This window comes from Podarcis bocagei, assembly GCF_964188305.1.
Source record: "Podarcis bocagei genome assembly, chromosome: 7".
Lineage (NCBI taxonomy): Eukaryota > Metazoa > Chordata > Lepidosauria > Squamata > Lacertidae > Podarcis > Podarcis bocagei.
The window spans coordinates 18148153-18163741 of NC_138132.1; the positions used below are offsets into that span (position 1 = coordinate 18148153).

A 15589-nucleotide genomic window follows, 5' to 3' on the forward strand; every position below is an offset into this window, starting at 1 on the left:
TAACTCAACCTACCCACAGACTTTATCCCAATTCACTCCCACTCCAACCAACCACCCAACTCTCAACGGACTGCCCTTTCGCCCCTCCCAGAGCTGGTTTTATAGTCCCTCTGACTCCACCTGCTGGGTTCTGATTGGGTAATTTGTTTAACTATTTCACCTCCAGCACTCTCATATGTTCACATCACAAACCACCTCTCTTCCCACCGCCGGCCCTGGGGCAGTTTATACATTCAGTGGAATCAAATAGGGCTGTCCCACTTCAGGCTACAAGTGGTGGGTGGAGGAGTTTACATCTGAATGCTCCTCTAACTCAGACATGGCTTTGCTTCTGCTAGAATCCCAAAACCCACCAAACAGAACTAGATGCAAAAGACACAGATTTAGAGTTAAGTAATTCCAAACCCAGGAATTTGTTCTGAGAAGTAGGGCTCAGCTATTGTACATAGATGTTAAAAAACTTGGAGACCACTGTGAAATCCTGAAATGTCCCATTGTATAATTCCTCAGTGTTGTAATTCCTCAGTGTTGCCTTCTGGGATATGTTATCTACGTTGGAGTAGGATGGCTGAAATACAGTACCCCTAATCCCCAAAGACCCTCTATCTAGAAGGTAACCATATTTAGTGATAACAAAACCCACCAAGAGATCCAGAAGGATGTCTTGTTCGCACTTACAAAGTTAAGAAACTCTGAATAATTTATTCCTTTTTCCTTATAGATGGAGCTCGTAGAAAGAGTGAAAGTAAGTACAGTATATGGAAAATGCTTTCTATATTAACAGATTCATATAATTTCAGTGTCTCATCCTGAGCCAAGGGTTTGAGTAACGGAGTGTGTGTGTGTGTGTGTGTGTGTGTATGTGTGTGTGTGTGTGTGTGTGTTTGTGTGTGTAAAGATTGGTACTGGACTGGATTTGAGCCAGTGTGATATAGAGAATGACAGAACTGTAGTAGTGAAACATTGATTTAAATCACTGATTAGCCATGTATGTACCCATGTAAACTTTTGGGTCAAAGATAAAATACTCAGAAATACCGGTAACCTATTTTCCACATTGTATTTGTCCTATAACACAGCTGATCAAAAACCACAACAAAAACTAACAATGGCAGACACAAATCATACACGCATACATACGTCAAATTATTTATGCATTTTGTAACTTAAAATTAATGCTAAGATCCACTGAGTTCAATGAGACTGATTCTCAGGTTTGCATGTATAAGATTTTTAGCTAAATCTGTAAAAGTTAAGCATTTCTGGCAACCTACTGAAATTAAACCAGTCATTCCAATACATAAATATGGCTGTGCTGGCTGAGGCTTATGGGAGTTGTAATTCAACAGGTCTTAATGTTACCACATTGGGAAAGGGGTTGCACACCAGACCCCATGTCTCCAACACAGCCAGACAGATGTTTCCTGCTTAAGCAAAATTCCTGAGTAGAGTTATTCAACCTTGGGGGTGTTTGTTCTCAGAAAACATGACAGGTCTATTTCTTGTCATTGGGGGCCCATCCACAGTTTCATTTGTCCCATGATTTCAAGGGATTTCAAGTCACAAATTCGAGAGGTGGCTGTTTTGTTGTTTTTGCTCTGCCGCTTTCCCTGGGGAAACCTCCTGCTGAATCGGAAGAAACAGAATCCACAGCAAATCCAATGGGCCCTGAAATAATGGGCACCTTTCTGCTACCTTAGGAATCATTTTAATGAAGTGCTACTTAAAGTAACTCCTACTGCCCCCCCTTTATTTTATAGGAAGCGTTTTCTAGAAAGAATTCTCAAAACGTAAGTACTGCGGGGGGGGGGGGGATGTTCGCAATTTTGCTATTTGAAGGCAAGCAAGGTTTGGCATGAATGTGAAGAGCCTTCCAGTTCTCTTCTTAAGTTTGCAGCTAGAGCAATTCCACAGCTTTTTGTCCCAGAGAATGAAAAGGTCACATACCGCCACGGTCACCGGATGTGTTGGATTTGTCAGGTTGACTTTGATACTCCTGGGCATGGTCAATGAATTGGCTGTGGGCAAAGGAATTGGGCATTTGTGTCTTTCTAAAAGAACAGAGGGAACTGGTTTGCCAAAGCTGCGGTGGTTGAAACATTCAAACACACACCGGGGATCAAAAATCTGTTTGATTTTAGTTCACAGTAATTGGAAATGTACACGCAGCTCTCAAATCAAATTCCTTGAGAAAAGGTATTGGATCTCACATAACAAGTGGGCAGAAGGTACACATTTTTTCTAGCCATCCTCTGGAAAAGCTGCCAGACTTGTTTAGATGTTACAGTGTTTACATTGCAGTACAATCTTTGTATAAAATACTGGCGATTGCTGACAAGGTACTGTATATGGCAACATTGGTGCATTTCCCCCTAGAAAAATAGGTGCTGGTACCCATCTCGAAGTTGTTACGGTATGTGTCACACTTTTTAACACCAACAAAAAGAGGTACCATTGAGTACCCCCTGGGCAAAATGAAAGCAAGAGGAGGCAAGGTACTATACCAGTCTGTGATACAAATATTGTACTGCAACAATACTGTCTGAACCCAAATAAATCACAATCAATGAGTATTTTTTAAAATATGGGATTAAAATATTTGAGGCCAGTATTGTTTGGATTTTGCAGAATATCTGAGAGAACAAATGGTACCAATTCAGGGGGGAAATGGCTATAAAAGCGTTGGTGAAGAACTCAGGTTTACCAGTGCACAATGGGTAAAATAACCCAGTTTAACGAAAGCAATGATGAAGAAAATTATTTATTACCTGCCCTCCAACCCAAGGTCCCAGGGCAGGTCCCAGCAATTGAAAAAAAAATGTTTAAAACAATTTAAAACAAATCACAATCATAATGATAGGGTGGGTCCCAAAAATAAAGATCTCGAGTGTCCAAGGCAAGGGTAGAATGAAGTGTCTCCAGGATTCTTCAAAAACTGCTTAGTGAAGGCACCAGATGCACCTCTGTGGGGAGGGAATTTCAGAACGTAGGGGCTGCCATGGTCTGAGAATGCCTTTTCTCACCCACCACCACTGAGCTTCTGAAGGTGATGAAACTACCAAGAGGTCTCTCTCTGCAGAACTTAATACTTGAGAGGGACTGTAAGGAAGAAGGTGTTCTTTCAGATATTTGGGGCCCAAGTTCTTTTGAGCATTAAACACTAGTGTGAGCACCGTTTGGGGCTGGGAACAAACTGGCAACCAATGCAGATGTTGTACAACAGGGCTCATGTCTAAATGAAACCCTAGCCAGCAATTTGGCTTCATTTTGAACCAATTGAAGTCGTCTTCAAAAGCAGCCCCACCTAGAGCACATCACAACAGTCCAGGCTGGACGTTAACAGAGTACATAGCACAGTGGGCCAAATGGGGCCAGAGCTGGGGAACCAGCTGAAACTAGAGAAGGCAATCCTAGCCAATGAGGCCACCTGAGCCTCCGCTGAGAGCATTGGATACAGGAGAACCTCCAAGCTATGGACTTGTTGCTTCTAGGAGAGTGCAACCTTGTCCAGAACAGCCCATCCCTCCACCTCCTGGATTTGAGATTTCAGGACACAGAATACCTCCATCTTTTCATAATAGCTCTCTTAAGGAGCTGAAGTAATTAACTCTTCATTTGTTTCTTATCTTTTTCTTTCAAGAATAACCGCTATCAATGGCCGTTCCAGGTAAGAAGTGCCAATTTTTTTTCCTGATTTCCTGAGATCTTTTCACGAAGGGTGGTGTATAAATTTGACTAATAATAATAATTGCATTAAAGTGAACATTTGTGCATAAAGCCCAACAAACAACTCCTGGCTTCTTTGTTTATTACTTTTCTTATGACCAATTCACATGTACTATATGTACACTGTTAGGGACAAAATGTTGGAGTTCTTTTTTTAAAAATATATATATATATATCCTATGCATGAGAAGATCATTCAAGAGGCCACCACTGCCTTATACTGAGTCAGATCATGTGCACCTACAATATGCCAGCAAATTCCATCTGCTGCCTTGAAAAGGGGTGAAAATACAAACATAGCTGTTTTTAGATTCCCCTATTATAGTGCCTATTACAGTGAATTATAGTATCTATTATAGCACCTATTACAGTGGTACCTCGGGTTACATACGCTTCAGGTTACATATGCTTCAGGTTACAGACTTCACTAACCCAGAAATAGTGCTTCAGGTTAAGAACTTTGCTTCAGGATGAGAATAGAAATTGTGCTCCGGCGGTGTGGTGGCAGCAGGAGGCCCCATTAGCTAATGTGGTGCTTCAGGTTAAGAATAGTTTCAGGTTAAGTACGGACCTCCGGAACGAATTAAGTACTTAACCTGAGGTACCACTGTATAGTGAATGGGAAAAAGTTGGGCCTTGCTTTTAACAGACTGTATTTGGTCCTGATCCGAAGTTGAATTATAAAGACGCTGAAACAGATCAAGCTGCTTCCCAAAGATACAAGGCATATCTTGTGGTTGACACACGCGCCTAATGCCTATATAAGCCTGGGCTTCTGCCATGCTTTTTTTTTAAATTAAAAAACCAAACAAACATTTATTAGAAAACTAACAAAACTTTTTAAATTACTGTTTCTGTAGAGTAACGCTGGTTCTTACCAACAACAGGTGAGTATGACAAATTTGGTTTGCCGCCTTGTTTCATATCCTATGGTAGCTAAGTGAGCTACCATATATATAAGTCATAGAGCCATAGAGCTGCACATGATCCAAAGAGTTGAAAAGCTATTTCCATGTGCCTAAGAGGCCTTTGGACTTGTTAGGCAGCAATCCATCACTTCCTCATGTCTCAGGATATTTCATTTTTGGAGTAAAAAGTGTGTTATATGGCAAAGGAATCCAGCCCTGAAGCGGGGGGAATCCAAATTTCTCTGGGTGCTTATATTTAGAATGGACTTGCCTAAAATATTTATTTGGAATAACATGCTCCAATTGACTCTATTAAGCAGGTATGCCCCCTGCTTTCTGGTACATGTCACGGGCAACCCATCACCTTACAAACTCTTGCATGATACCTGTGTTCTTCACAGAACTCATAATTAAAAAGCTGTTATTGCATCACCTTTTTTTAAAACCAAGACTTTATTATGAAGCTAAAATAACAATCCAGTAAGGAATATGAAATAAAGGAAAATGAAAAAATACAAAAAACAGGGTTCACAGAGACTACACAGTGAATCTGAAATAGTACAAAACAAATGTTATGAACACCAAGTATAGCCGTATTTCATTGGGACTTGCCTTCCGCATGTTTGGCCTATCATGTAAGTAACAAACAGCAGACAAATGGAGGTAAAATCCATAGGTTTAGCTGCACCCTTAATTTATACACCAGTTTCTCAGAAATGAAAATGATGCAAACAGTTCCTTCCTTTTCTTCTTCAGCCTCCCCAACAACCTCAGCAGAATCCAGGAGCAGCCGTATATTTATATGGTGTGAGTATTAATTTACTACCAACAGGATTTCACATCATTTGGCTTGTTTTTGAAATGTAAGCATTTCCTTCCCTTTCTCATTTAGCCCGCTCCTCCACCACCAAATCAAGGAAATGGACAGCCTGTGAGTATTAGATTCTTAAAACAAGATTTTAAGTCTTTTTATTTTATATGCAGGCATTTACTTTCCTTTCTCTTTCAGGGTTCTCAGCCATATCTAGGATATGGACTGCCTGTGAGTATAAGGCCACTTTGAGGCTGATGCTATTTTTGGATGGGGCTCACTCACAAACTAGCAAATTCAGGTTGCACAGTTAAAGCTGATTTGAAGCCCTTGTACAACATTCCTTCCTCCACCCCTCTGCAAATTGGACTGTTTGCAATAAGGAAAGTAACAGAAAAAGCGTGGGATGACACTAGCTTGACACACTTTTATAACCCCCCAGGAAACAAACCATAATGAATGCCCAACAAACATTCCTTCCTTCTCTTTCAGCCTCCACCACCATATGGACCATATGGACCACCTGTGAGTATCAGTTTCCTAGAAACAAGATTCTGCATGATTTGCATTGTTTTTGAAATAGAAACATTTCCTTCCCTTTCTCTTTTAGCCTCCTCCCCCACCAAATCAGGGAAATGGACAGCCTGTGAATATTAGTTTCTTAGAAAAAGATTTAAAGTCTTTTTTAATTGTATTGGAATGCAAGCATTTTCTTCCCTTTCTTTTTCAGAGTCCTCAGCCATATCCAGCATATGGACAGCCTGTAAGTATTAGGCCACTTCCAAATTGATGCTATTTTTGAATGGGGTTCAGTCACATACCGACAAGTTCAGGATGAACAATTAAATTGATTTGATGCCCTTGCACAAAGTTCCTTCCTCCACCCCTTTGCAAATTCGACTGTTTGCAATAAGGAAAGTAACAAGAAAAGTGTGGGATGACACTAGCTTGACACACAATTTTATAACCTCCCAGTAAACAAACCACAATGAATGCCCAGCAAATATTCCTTCCTTCTCTTTCAGTCTCCCCCACAATATGGAGGATATGGATCATTTGTGAGTATCAATTTCCTAGAAACAAGATTCTGCATCATTTGCATTGTTTTTGAAATGGAAGCATTTTCTTCCTTTTCTCTTCCAGCCTCCTCCTCCACCCAGTGGAAATGATCAATCTGTGAGTATTAATTTCCCTACAAACAGGAATTTAAGGCTTCTGTATTGTTCTGAAAGGCAAATATTTCCCTTTCCCCCCCTCTTTCAGCCTCCCTTGTCATATGGAGGATATGGACCACCTGTGAGTATCAATTTCCTAGAAACAGGATTTTACATAATTCAACTTGTTTTTGAAATGGAATCATTTTCTTCCTTTTCTCTTCCAGCCTCCTCCTCCACCCAGTGGAAATGATCAACCTGTGAGTATTAATTTCCTACAAGCAGGATTCTACATGTTTTTCCCAATAAGCAACTGATGTTGTTTTCCAACCTCCCCATGAATTTTCTGCAAATGGTTCAGGTTGAATGCCAAATAAGAATTCCCATTCCCTTCTATTTCACTTCTTGTGAAAGGTGCCTCTGGACTGTCAGTATTTTACAGGAGGGATTCAGGCATGTAGTGGAATTTTAGCTCAGAGTAATTAAAGTACATTAAAGTCCTCTTTACTATAGCACAACAAATCCACTTTATAAAAGAATTTGAGGCTGTGTCCACACTTCCATTTATCATTCATTCACTTCATTTCCAGTGCTGGTTTTTTTTATTCCGTATTCACATGACATTATATTAAATGCATGGGCACCCTGTAATTTGTTGTGAAATATTGCCGTTTGATGCAATGTTTCTCAAACGAGTTTCAGGATCATTGGATTAAGCCATTCCTATGACACTAAGCCATGTTCATGTCAACAGCTAGATGGAAAGTGCTGTGAAATGCTTTAAGGTGCTAATGTGAACTAACCCTGACTCTTTGTGGTTTGGAAAGTGAAATGCATGAAATGGTTTTGGAACGCAAACATTCCCTCCCTTCCTTTATTTCAGATTTCGGTATCAGCTGGAATAAATGCACCACCTGTGAGTATCAATTTCCTAGAAACAGGATTTTACATCATTCAACTTGTTTTTGAAATAAAAGCATTTCCTTCCTTTTCTCTTTCAGCCTCCACCACCTCCTGGTGGAAGTCAGCCTGTGAGTATCAATTTCTTACAAACAGTATTCTAAATATTTTGCAGTGTTTTGAAACAGAAGCATTTCCTTCCTTTTCCCTTTCAGCCTCCACCACCACCTGGAGGAAGTCAACCTGTGAGTATCAATTTCCTACAAACAGGATTTTTGCGTCTCTTGCATTGCTTCGAAATAGAAACATTTCTTTCCTTTTTCCTTTCAGCCTCCTCCACCACCTGCCGGAAGTCCATCTGTGAGTATTAATTTCCTACAAACAGGATTCTACATCTCTTGCATTGCATTGAAATAGAACCATTTCCTTCCTTTTCTCTTTCAGCCTCCTCCACCACCTTTTGAAAGTCAGGAACCTGTGAGTATTAATTTGCTAGAAGCAGTATTTTGCATCCTGGTTGAGCAGTCCAATGAGGAAGGGGGAATCTGTGCTGGTAGTACCAGCAAATCCTGAGCCCTGCCAGTCTTGCCCCAGTCAGCACAGCTAGAGCTCAGAACAAATTCTGTTATTAGGCACTGTACTAAAATGTACATAAGTTCATTTAATCATGTTTATACTTCTTATTGGCTACCACTTATATATTTAATTTTTAAATTGCTGCATATATAGGTGAAAGAAATATATCATGTTCAGGTTTTTTGCATTTAGTGATTGGTCAGGAATTATATCCTCTAAGTTTGGTCTTCTTACTCAGGAAAAGAAGTATGCCAGCTTTAGGGTTGTGTTATGTCTTGCCTCTTTCAGAGTTCTTCAGGGTCTCTGTTCCCCCCACAGAACATTCTTAGTAATACAATGCAATGTTTCTTGTCAGTTTTAAGAATGCCTCCTATGAATAAGCAATGGCAGAAATGAAGCAGAATTGTTTTAATTAATTGCAACCATTAATTAATGTGTTTTCATTGCTTTCACTTAGAAACAAGTTAGACATAAACGGGAGTGCATTCTTTTCATTATTCATCATTTCCGAAACGAAAGCGCACTTGTTTGGTTTTCTTTTCCTTCACCCTCTTATGTAGCGTTGAAGTACAGTAATTAATACAGGGGAAAGCTCAGTTTAATGCACTTTTATAGCTTTCAGCGAACAGCCATTGTAACTTTCTGGAGAACACAAAGTTAAATTTCAGAAGTACAATTTCAGTTTTTTACTGGGAGAGCAACTTTCCTTTCCAACTGCAAGGACTGTGCAGCCAACAAAGAGATACAAGTGATCTGGATGTGGCTCAGTTACCCCTTAGGTGAGCTGGCAGGTGTAGCTATTAACAGCATAAGCTGGAAGACTGGATGCTCATGGTTCAAGTAGCCCTGTGAATATGAGCATAATAACATCAACTTGGGATAGTAGTAGTTTATTGAGATTAATTGTGGCACATTGGTTAGAGTCACTCCACTTTAGCAAATGCAGCCCCCTTGATATTTGTTTGAGGGGGCCCAGCACGTGTGTGGGTGTGTGGCAGCTTCAGTGCTCAGCTCCTCCAGATGTCACACATGTGATGCACCCCAGACCCCCCTAAAACTTGGGGGCAACCTGGCGCCTCTGTTTTCTTCAGTTGGCAGTTACATATGTGGCAATAAGGGGAAGGGGATATGGGAAATATAGCCACATGACAATGAAATGCAAAAAAGAACAGTCTGCAATGATTCAGTATAAAACCTGATGAACAAAATGGTCATTCACAGCAGCTGTAATTGTGAACACAATCACCCCTGCTCTGCTGTGGGGCAGGAAGTAATTAATATTACATCTGCAGTAGTTACGGAAAAGCAGTAGTTACGGAAAAGAAGTGTTTTGGAGTACAAAATAAGGTTTTGTGTTTTGAAAGACCCATCTGTTTCAAGCTCTCTTTAAATCTTTATGAATTAAAGCTTGAAATAGATGGATATTTCAAAATGATCTTGTAATCTACCCAAATACTTTGACTTTTTAAAAGCAAACTTCTCCTTCAAACTGAAGCACTCGGTGAAAGATTCCTGACACCCACTCACTCAAAAAAGAAACAGCAGATTCTCCTCAGATCTAGTTGTTTCTTATTATAATGAGTACTTTCCCTTTTTTACAACATGCTTATATGTCCATGCCCTTATTGCCCTATCCATTCCTCCTCAAAAGCCTAGCTTGAGTATTTCCTGTACCTTTTCAGGATGCAATCATTTGTAGGGTCCACTTGATGTCCTCAGTAGCCTCTTACTTAATCTTTTCAAGCGCTTTCTAAAATAGTGACTTAATGATGCACCCTCACCCACTCCTTCTAGCAATTACATGATGATTTTCCCCCCGTGAGTTCAAGCGCATCAACGTTGTTGTTTTGCACTTGGTCTGAGATGGTTGCCTGCATTTTGTTTTTCCAGGCACCATAAACCTGACCATTCAACCTGGGAAATACACTCAGGTGAGTACAGAGGATGCTGCCTTCACACCCAAGTTTGTCCAAAGTTTGCTAGTTTGTCCAAAGACGTTAGTATATGGGTTACCTTGGGGTGTGGGTATATAGGACTATTGGCAATGAATGTCGGAAGTGGTATGCAAAATGTGAAATACCAGCTGCTTAATATGGATGGCTAGTTGCAATATGCATGTTTCAAAACTTGAGTTGAAGAATAATCTTTTAGTTCAGAGCATCAGTTCTTGGTGCCATTTTAAGATGACCCCATATTTCAGATAGCTGTAGCTCCAAAGAACAAATAGAAACCATAGATTTGTTGTTAGCCATACTTTGTTCTCTGTACCAGAAGTTTCTATCAAGCATTTAGGCATGAATCCTAAATGCTACCTAGAGGATGTCATGGTGGGTTATACTGTTGTAAACCTAATAAGAAAACCTCCACCTATAGTACACTGTTCTCTTGTCTGTATTTCCTTGTAACTTTTTAAATATTGTATTTTTTGTTATGGTAACCCACCCAGGGACTTCATGGTGAAGGGTGGGCAATAAATTAATGGAAATAATATTATTACACATATCCCCATCTCCTCTTGGGTCAGGTTTGATGTCAAGATGACAGCCTGCTGATCCTGAATTTTTACTGCATGTCCATAGGTGCTGTGGGGCTTAAACATTGTGCAGAGCAATGTTTTAACACACAGAGGGAAATATTTATACGTATAAGAGTAATGCTAGTTAATTCCCCCCCCACAAACCTGAATAGATCATGATATAAAAAGCATAAGCAAAGTTATAGTTCTGAATCTTGTCAAGACACAACGTATATCTGATTCCCAGTTACTGACTTCCACAGGAATTATTGACAAAGAAGAAGTCTTGATTTGGGGATCATTTGTTTTATCCATTATTTTTTTTAAAAAAAACAAGTTCTGGCCCCAGAGACCAGAATTAGGGAGAGGGAAACACACTAGGATAATTTTTCTACCTAAGGTATCGTTGGGTACTTTAAACCTTGAATTGGGGAGCAATTCCATTTGCTGCTCTGCTGCAGGCAACAAAAAATGTATGCACAAGACCAGCCTGCTATTCCTGTCGCCTCCCTAAATATTTGTATGCATCTTACAACACATATGCCCATGTCTCTTCAGATATGTGAAAAAATGTAACTTGGAAATGTAGATAAGTCTGTTTCAAAAGAAGAGCCATGCAGGTAAAGTTTGGTGCGATCCTGTATCTTGTTTCCTCAGATGAAATTCCTGCCATGTTCATCGAGTCCCATTCCCTAGTCAGGATGTTGAGGAATTAAGCCTGAGTCTCTGTGAAAGAAAAGCATCTTATTCATCCCATAGGCTCCAAAGGTGTAGTGCAGCTGCCTCACCTGTTACGTTAACACTTGATTTTGTGTTCTCGTGCTGGAGTCATTAACTACCGAACAAGGTGAAGTTTATGTATGCATGTGTAGGAAATACCCAACCCTTTTTCACTCGTTTTTTATTACTGTTTTCAGATTGGCAAGCTGGATCCGCTGAGAACAATCTTCAGTGCCTGCATTTACGCTTTCCTTCTACAAATTTCACAACTTTATTACCAATCAGGTTTCATAATGTGAATTGCAACTTCCTTTTAACCGGGGTCTGCTAACTGTAGTTTTTTCTGTTGATTTTGGGTGCCTTTACTGTAACCCAGGGTAAGGGAAGAATCGTGAACACTGGTTGCTTTGCCGTAAAATAAAAAATGTTATTACATCACAACATTTTGCCTTTTTAATTGTATTGCTGCAAAATTAATTGATTTGCACGTTGAAGACATTATGCACCCCGTTCTAATGCTGTGGCCTTTGTGTCAGGTAAAAACTCACCACTCTGAAAAAAAAGCCATATATATTTTGAAGTGCTTACTCCCACCATCCTTTCCCCCCAGGTCTCTTGTTATCATTTTTTAGAAAAAAAATATAAGCAATCATTACATATGACACAATACCATTAGTTTAAGGAAATAACAACAAATCACAATTATATCCCATATGGCTTCCCTCAGATCTTACATCAAATTGCCAAAATGTCTACAAGGCCTTCTCTCCAACTATATTCTGTGCAGCATAAGCCCATTTAAATTCGTCTGACTTTGAATACAACCCTTGATTTCTTTCCACAAATGTTTTGAATGCAGCAATCTTTAATATTATTATTATTATTAATTGTATACTGCCCTACACCTGCAAGCCTCACAACATAAAACCACAATATAAAAACAGAAAATACATAATAAAAATAAACAAGAACAATCCAATAATCCTCCCTTCTGTCACATTTTTAAAGGGTATCAGATATCAATCAGCCAATCAGGCCTGGTTAAAGAAGATTTTCGCCTGGCGTCAAAATATATAATGAAGATGCCAGCTGAACCTCTCTGGAGAGAGCATTCCATGTTACTTATTAACAAAAAAATTCCTAGTCTTTATTTATTTACTATATTTCTATACTGCATTCACCAGAAATGGTCTCAGAGTGATGGGCAACAAAATAAGGTGATATATACAAGCGAACATAACATAAGGAAGAAACATTCTCACAAATTACGCAAATGATGTTGCATTGTTTTACAGTCAAGTGACTCAAAACGGCTCACATGGTAAAAACAAAAAAACAAATAACACAATTAACAGTGGTGAAGGTCAAATATGTCTTCACCTTTCGACCCCACCTCCCCCCCCCAAAAAAAACACCTGACAGAAAAGGTGTTGTTGTTTTTAAATCTAGTGTCTCAATGAATATAAAGTGAGGGAGAGGTGTGCTTCTATATTAAGACCCGAACCACTAGCCCAAGCCTCAGCCGTTGAGCTTAATTTTGTTGATAATAATTTTATTTCATGGATTTATTTCACACTTCTCATCTGAAGTAGTCAAAAGAGCTTGTGATTAAAATTGACAAAAAACACTTATGTGGCTCAGCCGCTTGTGAGGGGCCTGGTGCAACTGCAGAAGAGGGCTGAGGGAAGGCTTCTCCCTCAGAAGATTTTGGAGGGAATCCTGAGGAGATTCTGAGGAGACTTGAAGGCCCGAGAGAGAGGAGGGAGCCTGAGGAGATTCCAGAGAGGGAAGGAAGGGAAATGAAAGTCTAGGGAGGGCTATGGAGGAGAGAGTAGCCTCCATCCTCTGCCCTGTCTCCCTCAGTGGCCAGGGAGTGCAACAGAGCTAGGGGTTGAGACTGTGTGGAGCCAGAAACAAGTCTGAGAGAGACTTTTAATGGCTCACGTTTGACTTAGCTACATTATTGCAGTCCGTCCACATCTGTTGCTTCAAGACTTCCCAGGCTTGGGGGGGGGGACCAGGGTTTTTTTTTTTACATGAAATATACAGGTTTTTGTGGTTGGTTGGCTTATTTTATTATTATTATTTACATTTTGGGGCTGTGCCAAAGCGGAAGGGTGGGCTAGATCCTTTTGGGTAAGAGATCAGGCAGACAGTGGATGGCAATCCCCCCCCCCAAAAAAAAAGCTCCACATTTTTTGTGTCTGGATTATTTACACTTCTTGAAATATGACAACCCTATTTAATGTGATAAATTATATATATATATATATATCTACGAAAGCATATATATATATATATATATATATATATATATATATATATATAGCATTCCTCTTGCTTCCTATCCTCTTTTTCCCTTCCCCAATTGAATAAATCCTGGTTCACATCTCCCTCTGAAGGGTTTTGCAAACCCTGTTAGGAGGTTGGAAGCAAAGCTCTGTTGAGGAAGAGAAATAGAATAATAGAATTTGTTGCTCTCTTTTCTCCCCTTTATTGTTTGTTTGAAGTCATTTCTGCACCAGGTAAAGTAATTTTAAGCCCTCAATCACCCCCCTCACCAACCTGTCCTTTATTTTGCCTGCCAAATAAAGCACTAAAAGGCAAAACAGATATTTAGAGCTCTGTGGATTACTGTTGCCTAGTGTCCTAAACAAACACTCATCTGTAGCACCTCTGAATTCACTCATTGGTTAAAGACAGTGAAAGGCAAGGTGAAGCGGTGAAGCAAGGCTGCATCCTGGCTCCCCCTTTTAAAAACTTTTATAGTAATGATTTGGTAGTGGCGCCCTCCCTGTGGAATGCCCTCCCATCAGATGTCAGGGAAATAAACAACTGACTGTTAAAAGACATCTGAAGGCGGTCCTGTTCAGGGAGGTTTTTAATGTTTGATGTTTCATCGCTTTTTTATCATTATTATTAATATTCTGTTGGGAGCTGCCCAGAGTGGCTGGGGAAGACCCAGCCAGATGGGCAAGGTATTAATAAATGAAGATGATGCTGATGATGAAGAAGAAGAAAATTTCACCTCTACAGTAATTAGGAATAGAAAGATCCAAGTCTTGATGTAGACAGATGAGTTAGTGCTCCTCTCCCTTTCCCGGGTGGACCTCAAAAAACTCTTGGAAGTGATCAGCACATACTGTAAACAGGAAAAGGTATCTATAACTTACTCTAAGACCAAGATTATGATTTTTAGCAAACACAGCCCTAGATTTAAATGGTGCAAGCTATAGGACAAACTTGCTCACTTAGATATCTGGGTGTACTCTAGTGAAACACTCGCTTGGAATTGTCATATTTAGGCAATGAAAGTGAAAGCACATAAAGCTATAGGGGCACTGAGGAAGTTCTATTACAGGGTGGCAGAAGGCTAAAAGGGAAAAAAACGAGCCAACGCTCAGCAGGAGCAGCGCATGCACCCTCACTTGACGCAGTGGCGCATGCACCCGGCCGCCTGGCTTTGCTCAGTTGCTGCCTCGTGCTCTGTTCTGCTGTGAGGCGGCTGGCCCTATGTGAAGAGGGAGGCGGGCAATGGCAAAGAAGAAGAGAGGCGCCCCCCAATTTGCCCACTTTCTTCCTCCTCTACCTGGGCTGCAAAGGTTTTTGAGATCAATGCAAGCTAAAAAGCATTGCAGGGGGTTGGGCTGGATGACCCGCAGGGTCCCTTCCAATTCTACGTTTTTCTGAAAAACACACACGCAAAACCCAACTATGGTCCCTCTGCAGTCCTCACCCCAAGCAACTGTGTGTGAGCCTTGCTCCCCAGAAAGCGTGCCTTGTCTTGCTACCTGTGGTTTTTGGTCTCTCGTCCGCCCCTCCCCCCAATCTATTCATATTCCTTTCTCCCTAATCTCCAATATTACATTTTCCTCTGGTTGAGACTTAAAACAGAAAGCCCTAATTCCCAGCTGTGTTTCTTGCTGCAGTCCTACTGTCTACACAGAAGTAAGGTCCTATTAGATTCAGCAGGGCTTACTCTTAGGTAAATGCAGTCAGGGCTGCAGCCTTTGTGACCCATGTTTTGGCTCCTTTTTAGGTTCAGGATGTCACTGCTTTACACCCACCCCCACAATATTTGAAGACGTCAGCTTTGTACTTAAACACAAATTGGCTGGGAACTTCATTGTCTGTGTCTTTATTAATTTATTTAAAGAACAGCAAACTGGTGGCTGCTTTAACTTTTTGATATGTGGTGATTTGAATCATGAGGATGACTTAGAAGAACTGCTGTCTTGAATCAGTCTTGCTTTGGAATTGAGGACTTTACTTCTTCTTC

General features: G+C 40.3%; 1 protein-coding gene and 1 long non-coding RNA gene across 7 annotated transcripts in view; one reads left to right on the forward strand and one right to left on the reverse strand.

Moving 5' to 3' along the window:
- Positions 1 to 11751, forward strand: part of LOC308590116 (uncharacterized protein) — a 34920-nt gene extending 23169 nt beyond the window's left edge. For 3 of the 6 annotated variants that reach the window (XM_081199813.1, XM_081199814.1, XM_081199817.1), the window contains 18 exons: positions 722 to 745; positions 1761 to 1790; positions 3641 to 3667; positions 4587 to 4613; positions 5391 to 5441; positions 5527 to 5565; positions 5644 to 5676; positions 5938 to 5970; positions 6589 to 6621; positions 6709 to 6741; positions 6827 to 6859; positions 7483 to 7515; positions 7601 to 7630; positions 7715 to 7744; positions 7830 to 7859; positions 7944 to 7976; positions 9966 to 10006; positions 11508 to 11751. In XM_081199813.1, the coding sequence (XP_081055939.1) occupies positions 722 to 745; positions 1761 to 1790; positions 3641 to 3667; positions 4587 to 4613; positions 5391 to 5441; positions 5527 to 5565; positions 5644 to 5676; positions 5938 to 5970; positions 6589 to 6621; positions 6709 to 6741; positions 6827 to 6859; positions 7483 to 7515; positions 7601 to 7630; positions 7715 to 7744; positions 7830 to 7859; positions 7944 to 7976; positions 9966 to 9974 (528 nt within the window). In that variant the 3' untranslated portion in view covers positions 9975 to 10006; positions 11508 to 11751. The remainder of the gene's footprint in view (positions 1 to 721; positions 746 to 1760; positions 1791 to 3640; positions 3668 to 4586; positions 4614 to 5390; positions 5442 to 5526; positions 5566 to 5643; positions 5677 to 5937; positions 5971 to 6588; positions 6622 to 6708; positions 6742 to 6826; positions 6860 to 7482; positions 7516 to 7600; positions 7631 to 7714; positions 7745 to 7829; positions 7860 to 7943; positions 7977 to 9965; positions 10007 to 11507) is intronic. The other 3 variants (XM_081199815.1, XM_081199816.1, XM_081199818.1) reach the window with 3 other exon arrangements.
- A 112-nt stretch (positions 11752 to 11863) lies between these two features.
- Positions 11864 to 14438, reverse strand: LOC308590174. Its single transcript, XR_014009702.1, has 2 exons — positions 14339 to 14438; positions 11864 to 13304 (listed from the first exon to the last, which is right to left on the reverse strand). It is a non-coding gene; the product is annotated as an uncharacterized lncRNA (long non-coding RNA).
- Between the last annotated feature and the right edge of the window lie 1151 nt (positions 14439 to 15589).